Below are 17,716 nucleotides of genomic sequence, written 5' to 3' on the forward strand. Positions count from 1 at the left end.
GTGAAGTCGAGGATAACAGATTTCAGTTCTATGAGGTATGTTTATTAGGATTATCCCCCTCATGATGTGGACAATGTCAGAATTTAGGTATTTTCCAGTTAGAAGTTTTTAATCCCCAAAATTAAATAAAAACAAAACACGGTTTATTAAGCTGGAGACAATCCCCACCATTCTTCCTTGTTAACACCTACATTTTCGCAATCCCTCTCTCTGCTTCTGTCTTTTTTTTGCAGGTAAAATCAAAAATATTAAGAAAGACAAATCTATGGTTTCCAAAACTTTTTTTCATTTTGTTCTAATTTTTCCCGCTCTCTCCCTCAAGCGAACATTCCTGCTAATTCCCCTCCTCTGATAACAAGGGAATGTAACAGGTTTGATCGTTTGAATTCATCTCAAAGTTTCAAGAGGTAATTTTGATTCTTCTCTGAAATTCTTGATTTCTTTTCTCTTTTTGGTTTTTGAAACCAACCAATTAACATTTCTTGATTTTTTTTTTTTTTTTTTTTGTTTACAGGTACGTAAATGTGATAAAGAGAAAAGAAACAAGGAAATCATATTGGTATGGTTCTGAACCTTTGGATTATATTTGCATTGTATAATTGGAGAGCGGAGAATAATTAAGGAGATAATTTTCTTCTTTTAATGGGATTATTAGGCTAGTTTATTTTACAAATTGAATTGGTTTGTGGGTTAGAGAGAAAAGACAGAGAGTTTTATTGTTATTTGGGGAAGGAAATGGCGTCAGATTCATTGTCATTTCCTTTGAATGGTTGGGCTAAATGCTGCAGCTGCAGTTGCAGTTGCAATACTCAAATGTCAACTTGGAAACGTTCTGTCAAGAGGAAATATGAACAGATTGAAGGTATTACCCTAAATATTCCAGCTGATAGCTTAGATTACTTTGCTAGAGTTGAGATTCAAAATGAATGTGCAGCTTTACGAGAAACAGTTAGCAGCCAACAAAAAACTATTCAAGAATTGTATATTGAGTTGGATGAGGAGAGGAACGCATCATCATCCGCTGCAAATGAGGCTATGTCAATGATATTAAGGTTACAGAGAGAGAAGGCAGAGATTGATATGGAAGCAAGACAATTTAAGCGGTTTGCTGAAGAGAAAATGGCACATGACCAGCAAGAACTTGCCAAGCTTGATGATTTGTTGTATAAGCAGGAAGAAGCCATCAAAGCTGTTACTTACGAGGTGCAAGTATATAAACACAGGATGTTGAGTTATGGTCTCACAGAAGCTGAAATTGAGGGTGAGAAGTGTGATTATAGCCTGAATCAGGAGGAACAGAATGAGGAACCAACTGAGGATCAGAATCAGAATCAAAAGGTGGTTGAGAAGTCTAATTACAGTCAGAGTCATGATCAAGATACCGCTGAGAACTATGAAGCAGAATATGAATTCCCACCATACGACTACCCTCCTTTGAGATGCAGTCTGTATGATGCCCAAAGTAATCATGGTAGTGACGTTACTGATATAGAGAAATACCCCTTTGGTGAAACCCCTTGTAGTGTTCGAGAAATGCAGGATGTGGATTATAGGATGAATCAGTTGGAAAGGATCCCTAGTAGAAATCATATGGATGGGGAATATCCACCCTCTAGAAACATGTTAGAGAAATCAATTCTTGGTCAGTCCCCTAGGCGATCTAGGCATGTTAGGAGGTATTCTGTTGATAGCTGTGGTTCGTTCCTTGGGTCAATTAAGGAGGACTGCAAATTGGAAAAAGCTACCCCCAGTTTCAAGAAGATGCACAACTTCTCACAACCGGAGGAGTTTTCTAATTTAAGAAAGGTTGATAATGCTTCAGATTTTGGAGATGCAATGAATGACAGGGTTCATACTGTAGATTCTGTACATCACGGTGCACGTTATAAAAGTTTCGGAGAGCCTAAGCCAGCTATTGGCATATGCGAAGATTATGTGACCACTCCAAGGGAGTCACTATACGGAGCTGATATGGGAGATTCAGATATCAAGAAGCTTTATATGAGGCTCCAAGCACTTGAGGCAGATAGAGAATCATTGAAGCAGGAAATTATTTCAATGAGGACTGACAAAGCACAGTTGATATTACTGAGGGAAATAGCCCATAATCTCTGTAAAAAATTGCCAGAAAGAAGGTTGTCCATGAAGAAGTCAAATATGTCGGGAAAACTTTCCTTTGGATCTGCAATGAAGGTACTTTCAGAAACCATCACTTACTAACTTTGTGTTCTTCACATTGTCCTAAACCTTTTGCGTCAATTTTTTTAATATCTTTATTCTAACTATAAGATGATTTTTTTGGTCCGTTGTGTCTGTTTTCACAATCAGCCGAATTACTATTTCATCTCTTCATAAGTCGTGAAAACTTTATTTCTTAAGCACAGTAGAGAAAACCTATCTGGTAGGAGGGTGTGGAAGTAACCTCTGACATATTTAAATAGAAAGAAACTCATGCAAAGACCTGAAAACCTATCTTACTAGGAAAGCTTCATCAATAAATTCTTAGTGTGTCAAATGCTTAGGATTAACAAATACAATGTGTTGAAGGCTTCAACTGGAAAGGGTAAGACCTAACTGCCTCATACCCTTTAGGAGAATTCTTTGAACAAATGGTTTCGTATGTGTTACAGTTACAAAATAATACTTAAAAACTTCTTAATAATACTAAATTGATTTGCTCATATGTGGATTCAGAAATCTTCATCACTATGCTGTTTCAACTTTCGAACAAATGTAATTTCTGGTCCTCCATCGTATTCTGTTACATCTTTCAATTTATAGCAGCAGTTCCTCGTTATTTTCCGCAAATGCCTTTCTCAATCAATTTTTTTTCATATGAGGAACTCTTTTGGATTTTTTTTTCATCCAACACTACTGATATCTTCACATTCTTTCAAGGTTTGGTATGTCTTTATGTGTCAATGGTTAAATTGATACCAAATAGCATTAAGATTGCATTTCTTTATATAAATTTTTCTCAGAAGATTTATTTGTTTCATGCTTCTTGCAACAGTGTGTCACATCCTTCATTTCCTGGAGAAAGAAAGCGCGGAGAAGCAAGTAAGTATAACATAATCTCTGGTGTTTCTGTTTCCTAGGGTTTAAATTAATGATAAACAGCTTTCTTTTCTTGCTTACTTTACTGTAAAATGCTGCAATGCAACCACATTTTGGAGCAAAAGTCAAGACTTAGGTTGAGAACGATGACCCAAAACAGGGAGAGTGATAGAAAAGAAGCTAAGGTTGAGTAAAAAAGATAAGACAGTTGGTTATGTTATGCCTCTTTTCTGTCTGTCTTAGACAGAAAAACAAACTCTAACAGTCATACCCATTTGCATCCGATCAAATCTTAGATGCCCGAAGTTTGAAACATGTGATACAAAAATTCAAAATAAAAGGTTGAAGCTTATATATTAATCGTTTTTTTTTGGGGTTTAATACAAAGCTTCTTTCTGGATGTTATGACGTTAGAGGCCCAGAGTATACCCCAGATTTTCTGATTGTGTCCTAGTTTCTTTCGAATCCCGTAAGGTACCAATTTGTTAAGGTAAACAAATTGCACAATTACTTCCTCACAGTTTTTTTTTTTTTTTTGTGCGTGTATGTGTGTCAGGTATATGTTTGGGAAATCAGCCAGCAACGTTGGCTTATTGTATCTTCTAGAAAAGGAGTCCATGAAGCCGCGAAGATGTCTCAGGAAACTAAAACGTGACCTGTAACTTTAAAAGTCTGATACCCTTAAAGCCGATTGCTGTATTTTACTCACTATAATCTCTCGAGATGATGATATCTCTCCATCATACTCGAATTGCAAATTCTTTCTGGAATTGAAGTTGCTGCAACCCAGAAGTTGTATAGTTTGCGCAGAAGTACTGATCTTGGTACTTCTCTGACGTGGTTTAACTTTGAAGAAGCCTGGTTTGTGTTTGGATGCATAAAAATTTGAAAGCTGAAATGTTCGGACTTATGGCATCCTCCTTTGTATGTTAATATAACAGTTCATCAATGTGTGAATCTTCTTCTTTCCTTTTCGCTGTATATATATTCTTTGAATTGTTTTATAACATTAGTGGATATAGGATTGAGAGGACATTCTTCTCCTTAGAATGGCAGCAAAAACTAGCATTTATTCTATTTTCTTACTCTTCAGTTCAAGTTTTACACTATTGTTGTTATTATTTTGAGAACTGATTAGTTTGACACGGTACTTGTTTGGTCAAAAACTAGCCAAGTCATTGGTTCGTCATCGGTCACATCCTTTTTCCGTTATCACTGTATGAAAATTATTAAGAGGTTTCTCCGATTTCGTTTTATTCAAAATCGGTGCTTAGGCTCTCCGATCTCCAAAATCCAGTTTGCGATAAAGAAGATTACAGAAAGATGGTGTTTGATAAGTTACTGTTTCCATTACCATCTTCGGTATTCATGGCATGTTCAATCACCTTAGTTTCCTCGTTTATTGCTGGAATCTCTGAATCAAAAGGGAATAATTTACCGTATTCAAAATTCGGGAATACAAATTCTGGCCAGAAATCCAAAAAAGAGAGCGTTTTTCTTTCTGGTAGAATTGGGATGCTAATTGTGTACACACCTGCTCTCTTAGCGAGTGCAATTTCATTCTGGGTTTACCCTAATCATGATTTCAGATTCTTGTTGGTGAATTCTGCTCTTGCTCTTCATTTCTTCAAGAGGGATCTCGAGGTATGCTTAGCCACCTCATTTTTTCATAGTGCACTTTCCTGTCTGATATTTGGTACTTTTCAAGACACTGATTTAGGTTTCAATTTGCTGTACTATTTTACTTTTATTTTTGATCGAGAATTTGCTGTACTATTAATTAGGTGTCGTTTGTACACAAGTACAGTGGAAAGATGATGCTTGACTCTGCAATCAAGATCTCTTTAAGTTATTGCATATCAACTGTGAGCATGATTTACAATCAACACCTAATGCAAGGAATCGTCGTGTATTCAGTTGGAATACACGACCCAAAAATGGATCTAAAACCAGTTGGAATCGTCGTGTATTCAGTGAGTATCATGGGGAATTTCTACCACCATTATCTCCTTTCAAAACTAAGGGAGGATCATGATAAAAAGTACAAAATTCCGAAGGGTGGTCTCTTTGGACGCGTAATTTGCCCACATTATATGTTTGAAATTCTAGTTTTTGTGGGGATTTCCTTGATGTCTCAGACAATTTACCAATTTTGTTTCACCGTTGGAACCATATGTTATTTGACAGGAAGGAGTATTGCTACTAGAAAATGGTACCTTTCCAAGTTTCCAAACTTTCCTAAGCATATCAAGGCCCTTGTACCTTTTGTTTTTTAGATTTTTTTTTTTTTGAAGCATATTTTGTTTTTTTAGATGTAAACTTGTTTTGTGCTTACAATTCTGATGAATCCATGGACCTTTCGTGTAACCTGATGCTTTATCATTGGTGAAGTATGGTTCCACTATTTCAACACGTAGGAACCAAACACAAGTTGTATTGAGAAGTGTGTGAAGGGTTATCAACAAAGGGCAAGGGTTCAGCTATTTATAGGACATAGAGAACAAAGCAAAAACATAAAAGAAAGTAACACTGCGATTACACTTAAAACATCTAACACTCCCCCTCAAGCTAATGACTCCACAAAGTGCATTAGCTTGCAAACACAAGAATGAAACTGAACAACTCCAAGTCCTTTTGTAAACACATCTGCAAGCTGATGCTGAGATGGAACATAGGCAAGTTTGAGAAAGCCATCTTCAACTAATTCATGAATGCAGTGATAGTCGATCTCCACATGCTTAGTGCGAGCATGAAAAACTGAATTTGTAGCTAAGCTGTTGGCGCCAATATTGTCACAGTAAAGAGTAGGAGATCTAGAGAGAGTAATGTGTAGTTCTTTAAGTAAATAAGAAATCCATAAAAGCTCAGCACTGGTCAATGATAAAGACTTATACTCTGCCTCAGTACTGGAACAAGAAATAGTTGGCTGCTTTTTACAGGCCCAAGAAACAAGAGAATTGCCCAAGTATATGCAGTAACCACTAGTGGACTTGCAAGTGTCAGGGCATCCTGCCCAATCAGAGTCAGAGTATGTAGTCAAAATATCACAAGGTCCAACAGAGAGTGTAATACCAGAGCCAATACTACCCTTGACATATCTCAAAATCCTTTTTTACTAGTTGTAGATGAGGGGTAGTAGGAGCATGCATAAACTGAGAGACATAATTGACTGAAAAACACAAGTCAGGTCTAGTGAGAGTGAAATATTGCAAACCTCCAACTAGACTTCTATAGAATCCAACATCATCAAGAGGATCACCATTATATAAAGATAGTCTTGGTCCTGCAGCTACAGGGGTACTTGCAGAACATAAGTAGAACAATGAATGATCATTTACTGACTTTTGAAATCCATGGCTTTCAAGAAAAATACTGAATCTCTCAAACCAAGCTCTAGGAGCTTGTTTAAGACCATAAAGGGATTTCTTCAAGAGACAGACATAGTTGGGTTTGAGCTCATCAACAAACCCCTTTGGTTGAGCCATATAGACATCCTCCTTGAGAAAGTGATCTGATGTTCAACTGAGTTTTAGTAAAAGGTTCGTTGAGGCTTGTGAAAGCAAAAGATTCTGGACTTAATAAAACTTAAAAGTAAAGAAAACTTAGATCAAAATTTGATTTCAAGATATTAGAAAATAACCAAGACACTAGAATCCACTATTACACATGAATGAATGATGTCAAATATTTCATAACTCTAATTAGCCTTTTAATCCTTTATTTCTTAATTCACAAATAATCAAACATATTCTCAAATGTTAATTGGATCCCCTAAGCATAGATTATCTAAACAAAGCATTACCTATCTAATTGAATCACAACTAATGAAAAAAATTATGTAAACTTTTAAGAACTCTGCAAAAGCAGTGATTGAGTGAACTATAATTAAATATTAGAGAAAATGAAATAGTTACCCATTATTCATGTGTGAATAGCTTCATCCATTGCCTTGGTTACGCGAGAATTTAGCCTCTCATCATGTTGGAAACATGCTCAAAAATCATTTTTATTGCTCAAATGGTTTACAAATGATGAATATGGGAGAAAATGAATAAAACCGGGTTTGTAACAATTATTTTAGTTACAAACCGAACTGTTATAAAGAACGATAGAAATGATGTGTTACTGTCACTGTAGATATACGATCCCCTCCTTTGTGTCGTTGTTATAGCATGAACGACATATTTTTGTGGGTCAATGTTCTTCGTGTTCTTCGTGCAGTAGCATAAATGGCAGCTCTGCAACTTCGGTTTCTTAAGCTCTGTGGTGTTCTGATTCTCCCCAAAACTCCCCGTCCTTATGATCTCCAAACCCCTTTTTATACTCAACAGGCTGCGACAATCTCCGTATCTTCTCATAATAAATTCCTAGAATAAGTTGCTATCAAACACCTTTATTCTTCACTGCCAGTTATGGAAAGTTTTCTTTGTTGTCCGATGAATTGTCTCCACTGTCAAAGAATGAAATCCTCTAACAAAATATTCTCCCCTTCAAAGCATATCCCCCAAATACAAGGAAAGAATATCCGATGCTCTAACTTCTCTGTTTGTCGAAGGGAACTTTCTTGTCTTATCAATTCCACACGCCTGCATCCTCTAAACACGATGAGACTCCTTGAAACCACACACCAACATCTGTGAATCACTCACAAAACACGGGAACGCACAACAGAATCTCGTGTCCCTGTTTTGCCGAGATTTGAAGAAATATGCCTCAATCCAACCCATATACCAACCCTGTTTCGATGAAACAGGTGGATATCAATCCAAATCCACGAAGAACTCGAACAAAAATCCCGTCAAAATTGTCTCCAAAAGTTCCGCAGTTGAAAAACTATTTTTCCCGCCAATACAGTTTGTAATGAAGAAGAGATTGATAGCCCCCTATCCAACGTCCTGGGTGCCGAATAACAAATGGGTGTTGTGGACAACAGTTTGTAATGAAGAAGAGATTGGTAGCCCCCCCCCAAACTTATTATTTGCTAGTCCTCGAGCAAAACTAAAAAAATAAAACCGAGTTAATCTCGGGAGGGTTTACCAGAGGTGTACCCACAAAACCATGACTTCTAATTGGTCACAAGTATCCAAAGAGCTATGAGGAAAAACAGATTCTCAACCTATCTCCAAGTAACTAGAATGCCAGAGAAATTAAAGGTGCCAGCTCTAAAGCTGACTAAAGAAAAGGGGAGACACATCCGCAACACTGCTAGATAAAGAGATATCCGCCACACAGCTAGATAAACATTGTAAGATGCATCCGCTGATTTACAGATGTATAATATTAAGAGAGAGATAAAGATGAGAGGGACATCTGCTACACAGCTGGACTAATTATGTGTGATGAGTTGAACCAGTGTTGGAAAGATCTTGTGCCAGATGGAAAGAGGACTAACAAAGCAACCAAATGTATCTTTCTTCGACTCTCTCATAGTGCTCAGTAGAAACAACGTCTTCTTCGGTCTTCAACTGTTGATGAAAAACTATCGAACCTCATAAAACCTTGAAAATTAACTCTTCTCTTCGATTTCTTGCTTGACTTAAAAATTTCTACTTCCCTATAGCCTTATTGAACAAAAAAAAAACTAATTATAGAACGTAATGATGATTTATTTTATTTATTTATTTATTTTTCATTTTTTTTTTCTGACACAAAAATTAAAAGACAAAAATTTACATGGCCATGAGAGAAGGACTTTAAAAACTTGGATCTTCGCAACTTGTGATGTCTTGGTATCATGAATTCCAACAACTTATATCATTTTCCCTTATAACTTTTTGTAACTAAGTCTTCAACTTTGATTTTTGAATTATTCTTTTCTATTGTTGCTTCTAAACCTTAAACGTCTTCAACTTTCTTCATAGATTTTGATGTCGCTTCGCTTGTTGATGATGATAATTTTCTATTGAGAGAGAGTCGTAATCCAGTAACTAAGACTACATTGTGAGGCTGCTTTGTCTTTCTGCCATTTCCTGACCTACTTGCCTTTCCATCATGGATGGTTAGGTCCATCACGGTTACCCTCTAAAAGGAACAAGTTCTCTCCTGAATTTCAAGGATCTCAATGTCTTTTTCTCTAATGTCTCAATAGGTTGTTATCCCTAGCATTCCAATTTCTATCTTTTCGGTGAGAAACAGTATGTAAACTTAGCTAACCGGATACCATGTGACGCTAGAAGTTTCAAAAGTGCAACTAAAAAGTTCTTCCCCACCCCAAACTTAAATCTAACATTGTCCTCAATGTTTCTAATGAAAGACCAATACCAAAAGTAAAATAACACGAGGATAAGTTGGAAATATAGTACCTTGGTGAAGAGAGAGAAAATCAAAAACTAATATACAACATACAATCGCCTCGATGGGGAATCAAGGGTAAGCAGGGTCCTCCAGAGGGACCTCCTCAACATCACTTATAGGAAATGGCTCTAAAAAGGGTTTCAATCGCTGACCGTTAACCTTTGAAGAACTACTACCATCCTGTGTCTCGATCTCAACAGCTCCATGAGGAAAAACAATACGGACCACAAAAGGACCGGTCCACCGAGTGCGTAACTTCCCGGGGAATAGATGCAAATGAGTATCATACAAAATAACTTTTTGACCTGGATAAAATGACTTTCTTAAGATATTTCTATCATGCACAAGTTTCATTTTGTTCTTATACTGCTTAGAACTATCGTAAGCATCTCTACGAATCTCTTCCAACTCATTGAGTTGGAGTTTCCTATGGGCTCCTGCCTTGTCAAGTGAAAAATTTAGCTGCTTAACAGCCCAATAAGCTCTATGTTCTAACTCAACAGGTAAATGACATGCCTTTCCATACACAAGCCGATAAGGCGACATTCCAATGGGGGTCTTAGACGTAGTACAGTAAGCCCATAACGCATCAGTAAGCCTATACAACCAGTCTTTCCGATTAGGATTAACTGTTTTCTCTAATATTCGTTTTATCTCCCTATTGGAAACCTCTACCTGACCACTAGTCTGTAGATGATACGGGGTAACTACCTTATGTGTAATACCATATTTCTTCATCAGAATCCTAAAAGGCCCATTACAAAAGTGCGACCCTCCATCACTAATTATAGCTCGCGGTGTACCAAAACGTGTAAGTATATTATTTTTCAAGAACTCAATCACAACACTATGGTCATTGGTTTTACACGCAACCGCCTCAATCCACTTAGAGACGTAGTCTACGACGACAAGGATGTAAAGGTTACCAAAAGAATTAGGAAACAGACCCATAAAGTCAATACCCCACACATCAAAGACCTCAACAATTAAAATCGGGTTCAAGGGCATCATATTCCTAATGGAAATGGTTCCTAATTTCTGGCAACGTTCACAAGTAACACAGTAACTATGGGAGTCTTTAAACAACGAAGGCCAATACAATCCACACTGCAATATCTTAGCAGCAGTTTTCTTATCACTAAAGTGACCCCCACAAGCATGATCATGACAAAAGGAAATAATACTGGACTGGTCAATCTCAGGTATACATATCCTAATAATCTAGTCTGGACAATACTTAAACAAATAAGGATCATCCAAAAAGAAGTGCTTAACCTCAGCTAAAAACCTAAAACGATCTTGTTTACCCAACATTTGGGGCATTCGACCAGTAACAACATAGTTCACGATATTCGCGTACCAAGGTAATTGGGTAACAAAGAAAAGTTTTTCATCAGGAAAACTATCCCTTATAGGAAGGGAATCATCAGGGGAATCAACAACTAGCCTAGACAAGTGGTCTGCTACTACATTTTCGGCACCCTTTTTGTCTCTAATGTCTGGAGAGAACTCTTGCAACAAAAGGATCCACATAATAAATCTAGGTTTTGTATTCTTCTTAGACAAAAGATATTTCAAAGCAGCATGATCAGTATATATGACGATCTTAGAACCTAAGAGACAGGGTCTAAACTTGTCTAAGACAAACACAACGGCTAACAGTTCCTTCTCGGTAGTGGTATAGTTCAACTGGGTATCATTCAGAGTTTTGCTAGCATAGTAAATCACATGAATTAATTTGTTTTCTCGCTGACCTAGCACAACACCAATAGCAGAATCTGAAGTATCACACATGATCTCAAAGGGTAGGTTCCAGTTGGGTGCCTGGACTATGGGGGCGGTAGTGAGTAAAGTCTTAAGCTTCTCAAAAGCCTCTAAACAAGCATCATCAAAGACAAACTTAACATCTTTTGCAAGCAAATTGCAAAGAGGTCTAGAAATCAAGCTAAAATCCTTAATGAATCGACGATAAAAACCTGCATGCCCTAAGAATGACCTAATATCTCTTACGATTATTGGGACCTGTAAAGTCTTGATAAGGTCAACTTTGGCTTTATCTACCTCTATACCCTTAGAAGATACGATATGCCCTAAAACAATTCCTGATCGAACCATGAAATGACATTTTTCCCAATTAAGCACTAGATTCTTTTCTTTACACCTAGTCAAAACTAATGACAAATGATGCAAGCACTCATCGAAAGACGAACCAAACACTGAAAAATCATCCATAAAGACCTCTAAAAACTTTTCTACCATATCGGAAAATATGCTCATCATGCAACGCTGAAAAGTCGCAGGGGCGTCACATAGCCCGAAAGGTATGCGTTATACGCAAAGGGATAGGTAAAAGTGGTTTTCTCCTGGTCTTCTGGGGCAATAACAATCTGATTATAGCCAGAGTAGCCATATAAAAAGAAGTAATAACTATGTCCAGCTAATCTCTCTAGCATCTGGTCGATGAAGGGAAGGGGAAAGTGGTCCTTCCTAGTGACCTTGTTCAATTTCCTATAGTCAATACAAACACGCCAACCCATGGTCACTCTTGTTGGGATTAACTCATTGTTATCATTCTAGACTACAGTAATACCAGATTTCTTGGGAATAATCTGAACGGGGCTGACCCACTTACTGTCTGAAATGGGGTAGATAATACCTGCATATAACAGCTTAAGAACCTCGGTTCGAACTACTTCTTTCATATTAGGGTTTAGTCTTCGTTGCATCTCCCTAGAAGGTTTGGTATCTTCCTCTAAATAGATCTGATGCATACAAACAGTAGGACTTATACCCTTAATGTTTGCTATAGTCCACCCTAAAGCTTCCTTGTTGTTTTGAAGGACGGTCACTAGCATACTTTCCTAATCACTATCCAAGTCGGATGCTATAATCACAGGTAAAGTCTCAGACGAGCCTAAAAACACATACTTCAGGGTATCTGGCAATGGTTTTAGGTCCAACTTAGGAGGCTCTTCTAACGAAGGAACTAGGGTATACTTAGAAATTGGTAGTGGTTCGAACTTAGGTTTCCATCCATTACTAGTTGTAGATGGGGAAAAACGATTTGCTGGTTTTTAAGGAATTGAGGAGACGACCGTACGGAGAAGACTCCTCGAAACGAGCGAAATGTTAAAACTCACACAGATGCACCGCTGCAAAGGGGGTGCTTTAGATTCGAGAGATCAATCTGTAGTACTCCGGCCCAAATCAAGACAATGACCGTTCCAAAGTAAATTCGGTCATAAGAGAGGATGGGTTGATCTGTAGGAGGGAAGCTGAGAAATGCGTGGAATCAATGGTAATCAAAGATTAGATTGTGGGTGTGTGAATTCTGAATATGATAAGCTCTGAATGATTGAAATTTCTCAATTGAGAGTAGTTGATCAATTGATGAGTTGATGATCTCGTGTTGTCAGTTTGACGTGAGATTGATGATACTAAATGATGATTCAATCATGATTCAGAGAGTTATTTATATTGTTAGAATTATAGACACCATGATTCCATGAAGTGTGACAGTTGATGGAATCAAGGAGTGGGGAAGTGGAGATCGTGTTTGAAACCAGTTTCTCAACGTGTTGAGACTTGGTCGATTTTCCACCCACTACCTCGTGAATTCCTTCAACTGATTGCACGACTTGCTCACATTCATCGTGTGTTTGAACACACGTGCCGTAGACCACCAGACCAAAACCGTAAGTGATATCCCCCAAGTTACACGATTGACGTCTCGTGGTTTGTTAGTCAATTGATGACTTCGTGGTTTGATGGGACGATGAGTCCATGTAGTCGTTGAGTTGAACATGACGTTCTGAAACTCATGAATTGAACATGTCATGAGACAGAGGTACAGTTCTTACGATGAAGTGAGCAAGTATTGCTCATTCGATGGATCGTTGAATATTGATTGTCGAACCAATATTGAGCAAATGTTCCTCATCTGAGAAAGTGCTGCTCATGTGAATTGTTGAATATTTGATCGTCTGAGCATGTGTTGCTCATCTGATGGATTATTGGCAGCGTACCAAAAATATTAATTAGAATACTGGTCATTGAACCGAGCATAATTAATAAAATTAATGACCATGAGGTCGTCATAAAATTATTAAGGTTAGAATCTGGAATGATGATCCTTGGATTCAGAAACCCTAATTTGATCAATTGATGATCAATTCATGGTTCGTCAGAATTTCAACCATGGGACGAAAGAGGGAGCGACTACATGGGACCGTGTATCAACCATGTAGTGTCCATATGCTCACGTGAGCAAATACGAAGAAATCCTGAAGAGTTGACGATTTTTTGGTGAAAGAATGATTAAATGCTGACTTAATCATTTATTCAAAAATGCTCGTCTGATCCTTAGGTGAGAAAACCTAATTAATTATGACGAGGCGAGGGACCGACCATGGAGTCATGAAACCGTCCCTGGGTTTTCCCGTGACCTCCTGACGATCACTTCATGAAAATCCAAAGTGTTTGGGAAAGTTTTGGACCTAATACGAGCAATTATGCAAATTAGGTCAAAACTGTGAAAATTGATGGGACCGGCTTCCGTGAGCCAAAGAGCCAATATTGGTCGGTCAAGATAGCATGCTCGTGTCCCCAAGGAGTCCGCGTCTCAGTCCTGAGAATTTTGATATTTTCTGCCGTGCAATTGAGCATCCATTCGAGAAAATATGCCAAAATTAGGGTTTCGACGAAACTAAGGAAAACACCATGAGATGATGAAAAATAATTATAAAATAAGGAATGAGGAGGCGTGGGACCGCCGTGGTCAAGGCATGATCGTCCGGTCGTGACCACGGTCTCGTGGTGCCTTTCCTTTAATTTTATAATATTTTGATGATTTTATGAAAAATTCATCAATTTTGAGAAATTTGATGAATTTTGGGAGTTTCCATGAATTGAAGGAGTTTTCATGAGTTCAAGAAAGCGAAAGGTATTAAAATAATAAAACAAGGGCGTGTGGGACCGTGGAAGGCATGGCCGGCCGGCTAGGGCCCGGTTCCACAAGTTTCCCTAATTTTATAATGATTTTATGAAAAATTCATGAATTTTGAGAAATTTGATGAATTTAGGGAGTTTCCATGAACTGAATGAGTTTTCATGAGTTCAGGGAAGCAAAAAATATTAAAATAATAAAAACAAGGGCGTGTGGGACCATGGAGGCATGGCCGGCCGGCTTGGGCCCGGTCCCACGAGTTTTTATAATTTTTTAATATTTTTTTAGGTATTTTTGATGATTTGAGGGAATTTTTCCTAATTTGAGAGAAATACCATGAAATCAAGGAATTTGATGAATTCAAGGAAAACTAATAATAAAATAATAAAACAAAGGGGCGTGTGGGACCGACTAGGGCATGGCCGACCGGCCAAGGCCCGGTCCCACAAGTTTTCATAATTTATTTTATTTTATTATTATTTGATGATTTGTGCAAAATACCATGAAATCAAGGAGTTTTTTCATGAAATTAGAGAAATAATAAAGATAATAATAATAATAAAATAATAAGAAACCGTCGGTGTGGGGCCGGTTGGGACCAAGGCATGGCCGGTTGGCCAATGGTCACGCCCCACACTCCTTTCCTTTCCTTAATTTTATATTATTTTTATGGATTTATGGAAATACCATGAAACCGAGGAGTTTCCTCGAGACGAAGGAGATTTGATAAAATGAGAGAATTTTCATCAAATCATGGAAAATAATAAAAATGTATTAAAAATATAAAACTGGCGTGGGATTGACCACGACACGGTCGATCGGTCATGTGTCCGTGCTCCCATCACCCTGGTCAATATTTTTAATTATTTATTATTTTCTTCTCTATTTTGCATAGGTTCATCGTTTCGTTGTATTTTTGAAATACTCGTTCGTGCGGTGACTGTTAGTGTATCATCGCTTTCACCATTTGAATCGGGGCTTACTTAGAGGTAGCTCAGACGCCCAGTTGTTGATTATTTATTATTAATTATGGAATTCAGTGGAGAATAATTCACAAAACTGAGTAATAAGATGTTTATTATTAATTCATAGGATCAGCTGAGGATTCCACTACGAATTCAGAATAATAAAGTGAGCATTACCATTCCATGGAATCGTAGATTCGACCATAGAATCATAGTAATTAAGGTTTATCTATTACCATTTATGAGACCAGTTGTGGATTCGATCATGAAATCGGAGTAATGAGATAATATAGTTATTGATATTCTATGAGATCAAGCTGTGGATTCGATCATAGAATCAGAACAATTGTTATTGTCATTCCATGGGACCAGTCGCGGATTCGACCATGGAATAGGAGCGATTGTAATTAGGAATAATTAACTTTGTGGCTCTATACTAGCAAAGCAAGTTGTCTAGGAGCATTAATTATCCTGATACGAGCTTGCCGATAAGTCATATCCTTTATATAGTCAGGGTAAACTTGTTGTTTGTTCCTGAAGACGTTATCGCTCTATAATAGCAGAGCAAGCGGTCTAGGAGCCGTCCATTTCATGATGCTATATAGAAATAATCACTGAAATTATTCAGTTTTCATGAGATATGCCGTTGTCCAGTCGTGAGACTACATATCTACATGTACTCTGAGAGAAAGTACTCTCCGTTGAGAATTCGATGAGAGACCCGTGTCTCAATACCACGTCTGATTGATGAATCAGAGCTTCGAATAATTATGAGTTTACGAATTTAGCCTTTGTCGAAAATCCACCATCTACATTAAGTCCCTGCTTACTGAGGAAAGCTGTGTTCCTCAGTCAGCATTAAATGGTGATTTTCCGGCCATAAATAATAATACCAGTAATTGAACTTAGTCGTAAGTTGAGATGTTACCGGATTTAGAGAGCATGACCAGACCACGACTTGATAAATGATTCAATGTCATGATTGGAGTATCTTTTGATGAGCATAAATTGGTGTTGAACCGCTGGTTTGGATGACGAGTCCGTGGTCGGTTAGGATTCGCGGGTCGGGCCCAATAAGGAAATCCATAGAAAATTAGGTTTTGGAAATAAAATTGATATAAAAGGGATTAATCCTTTTTTTTTTAATTTTTACTCACGACCAGATCTTGATCAACTCTTCATCTTCACGCCAGCAGGAGAAGATTCCCGTCGCCGCCGGACCACCACTTGCCGCCGCCAGTCGCTGCCGCCGTCGGCCAATTTTCGGCCGACGCTCCCAGGTACCTTTTTTTTTTGCTGATGTTTATGATCCTCATGAGTTGTTCATGGTTTGATCATGATGAATTTATATACATGTGTGCATATTAGTGTGAGTTTTATGAAAAAAACCCTCGTTTTTTGAAAACGTATGTTCGTTCGATCGTTAGTTTTGAAAACTAACTATAATCCCTGATTTAGGAGAGATTTTTTTTTGTTTTTAATATAAACCTAGGTCCAGTGATAAAACTTAGTGTATGAGCTTTCATGTATACCAAGGTTTAATCATAAAAGAAGTGAATTTTCATGAAATTGGAAAAATCCTTCGTTTTAAAGACAAATAACGACAATACGAAGGAAAAATAATTTATATATATATATGAAGCCGTGACATATATCGTGAAAAATATGATGATATATTTTATTTTCATGAGTTTGTTTTCATTAAATAAAATCCTTGAGAGTTTATGTATGCAAGTTGCATTAATTGCTGTTTTTTTCGAAAAATCAAAGCGTGTGTTTTGAGGAACCTTTGAAGATAGAAAATATATTTATGATGAAATATTTTATTGTTGTAAATTTCATAGGTCAGTTGTGTGAATGTTCACATTTTGAAAATTGTGTCCTGATTTTATGAAAAATCAGTTTCGGAAATTAAATAAAGTTTCGTTCGTTTTTGCAGTTTTCGAAGAGATGAACGATTTTGAGGTGTTAACTCTAGCATTACTATCACTATTGTTAGTGGAAGTATAAAAGGTAAGAGTTAAGAGTTACCATTTTTGCTTGTATTTCCTTGATTTATATCTGGACGGCATACTGAAGTAGAATACAGTGTGAACCTTTTCAGCTACTCAGCAAAGATGACCAATTCCCAAGCTGACGACGCCTCGAGGGAAGAGATGTGTGTTGATGATGGTATCTCCAGAGATGAGACATGCATGTATGAAACTTCCGTTGGGGGAGACGAAGACGAAATCCCTGAGATTAAGAATGTCCCGAACATAGATGATGCATTCTTTGAGAAAGATATTCCAAGAGCTGAGCAACATTTGAAATCCCCAGTGTATCGTCTTTTGATAAATCCCAGAACTGTTACTCAGAAGAAATTGGTGACTCCTAAGACAGTGATTCGATTTTGTCTTGAACGAGGGGTCTTCGCCTCATCAATCATAGAGTTTAAGCTTTCTCGACGACCTTT

At 37.5% G+C, this 17,716-nt stretch overlaps 2 protein-coding genes across 2 annotated transcripts; both read left to right on the forward strand.

Annotated features, from left to right (window-relative positions):
- The first annotated feature begins 248 nt into the window (after nt 1–248).
- LOC113311083 (myosin-binding protein 7-like) lies at nt 249–4,134 on the forward strand. Its single transcript, XM_026559933.1, has 4 exons — nt 249–407; nt 515–2,193; nt 3,014–3,060; nt 3,614–4,134. The coding sequence occupies exons 2-4, from the start codon at nt 736–738 to the stop codon at nt 3,717–3,719; spliced, it is 1,611 nt and encodes a 536-aa protein (XP_026415718.1). The 5' UTR covers nt 249–407; nt 515–735; the 3' UTR covers nt 3,720–4,134.
- A 133-nt stretch (nt 4,135–4,267) lies between these two features.
- LOC113311084 (3-oxo-5-alpha-steroid 4-dehydrogenase 1-like) lies at nt 4,268–5,424 on the forward strand. Its single transcript, XM_026559934.1, has 2 exons — nt 4,268–4,701; nt 4,842–5,424. Exons 1-2 carry the CDS (start codon nt 4,381–4,383, stop codon nt 5,331–5,333), a joined length of 813 nt encoding a protein of 270 aa, XP_026415719.1. The 5' UTR covers nt 4,268–4,380; the 3' UTR covers nt 5,334–5,424.
- The last annotated feature ends 12,292 nt before the right edge of the window (nt 5,425–17,716 follow it).

This window comes from Papaver somniferum, chromosome 9 (genome assembly GCF_003573695.1).
Source record: "Papaver somniferum cultivar HN1 chromosome 9, ASM357369v1, whole genome shotgun sequence".
Taxonomy (NCBI): Eukaryota; Viridiplantae; Streptophyta; class Magnoliopsida; order Ranunculales; family Papaveraceae; genus Papaver; species Papaver somniferum.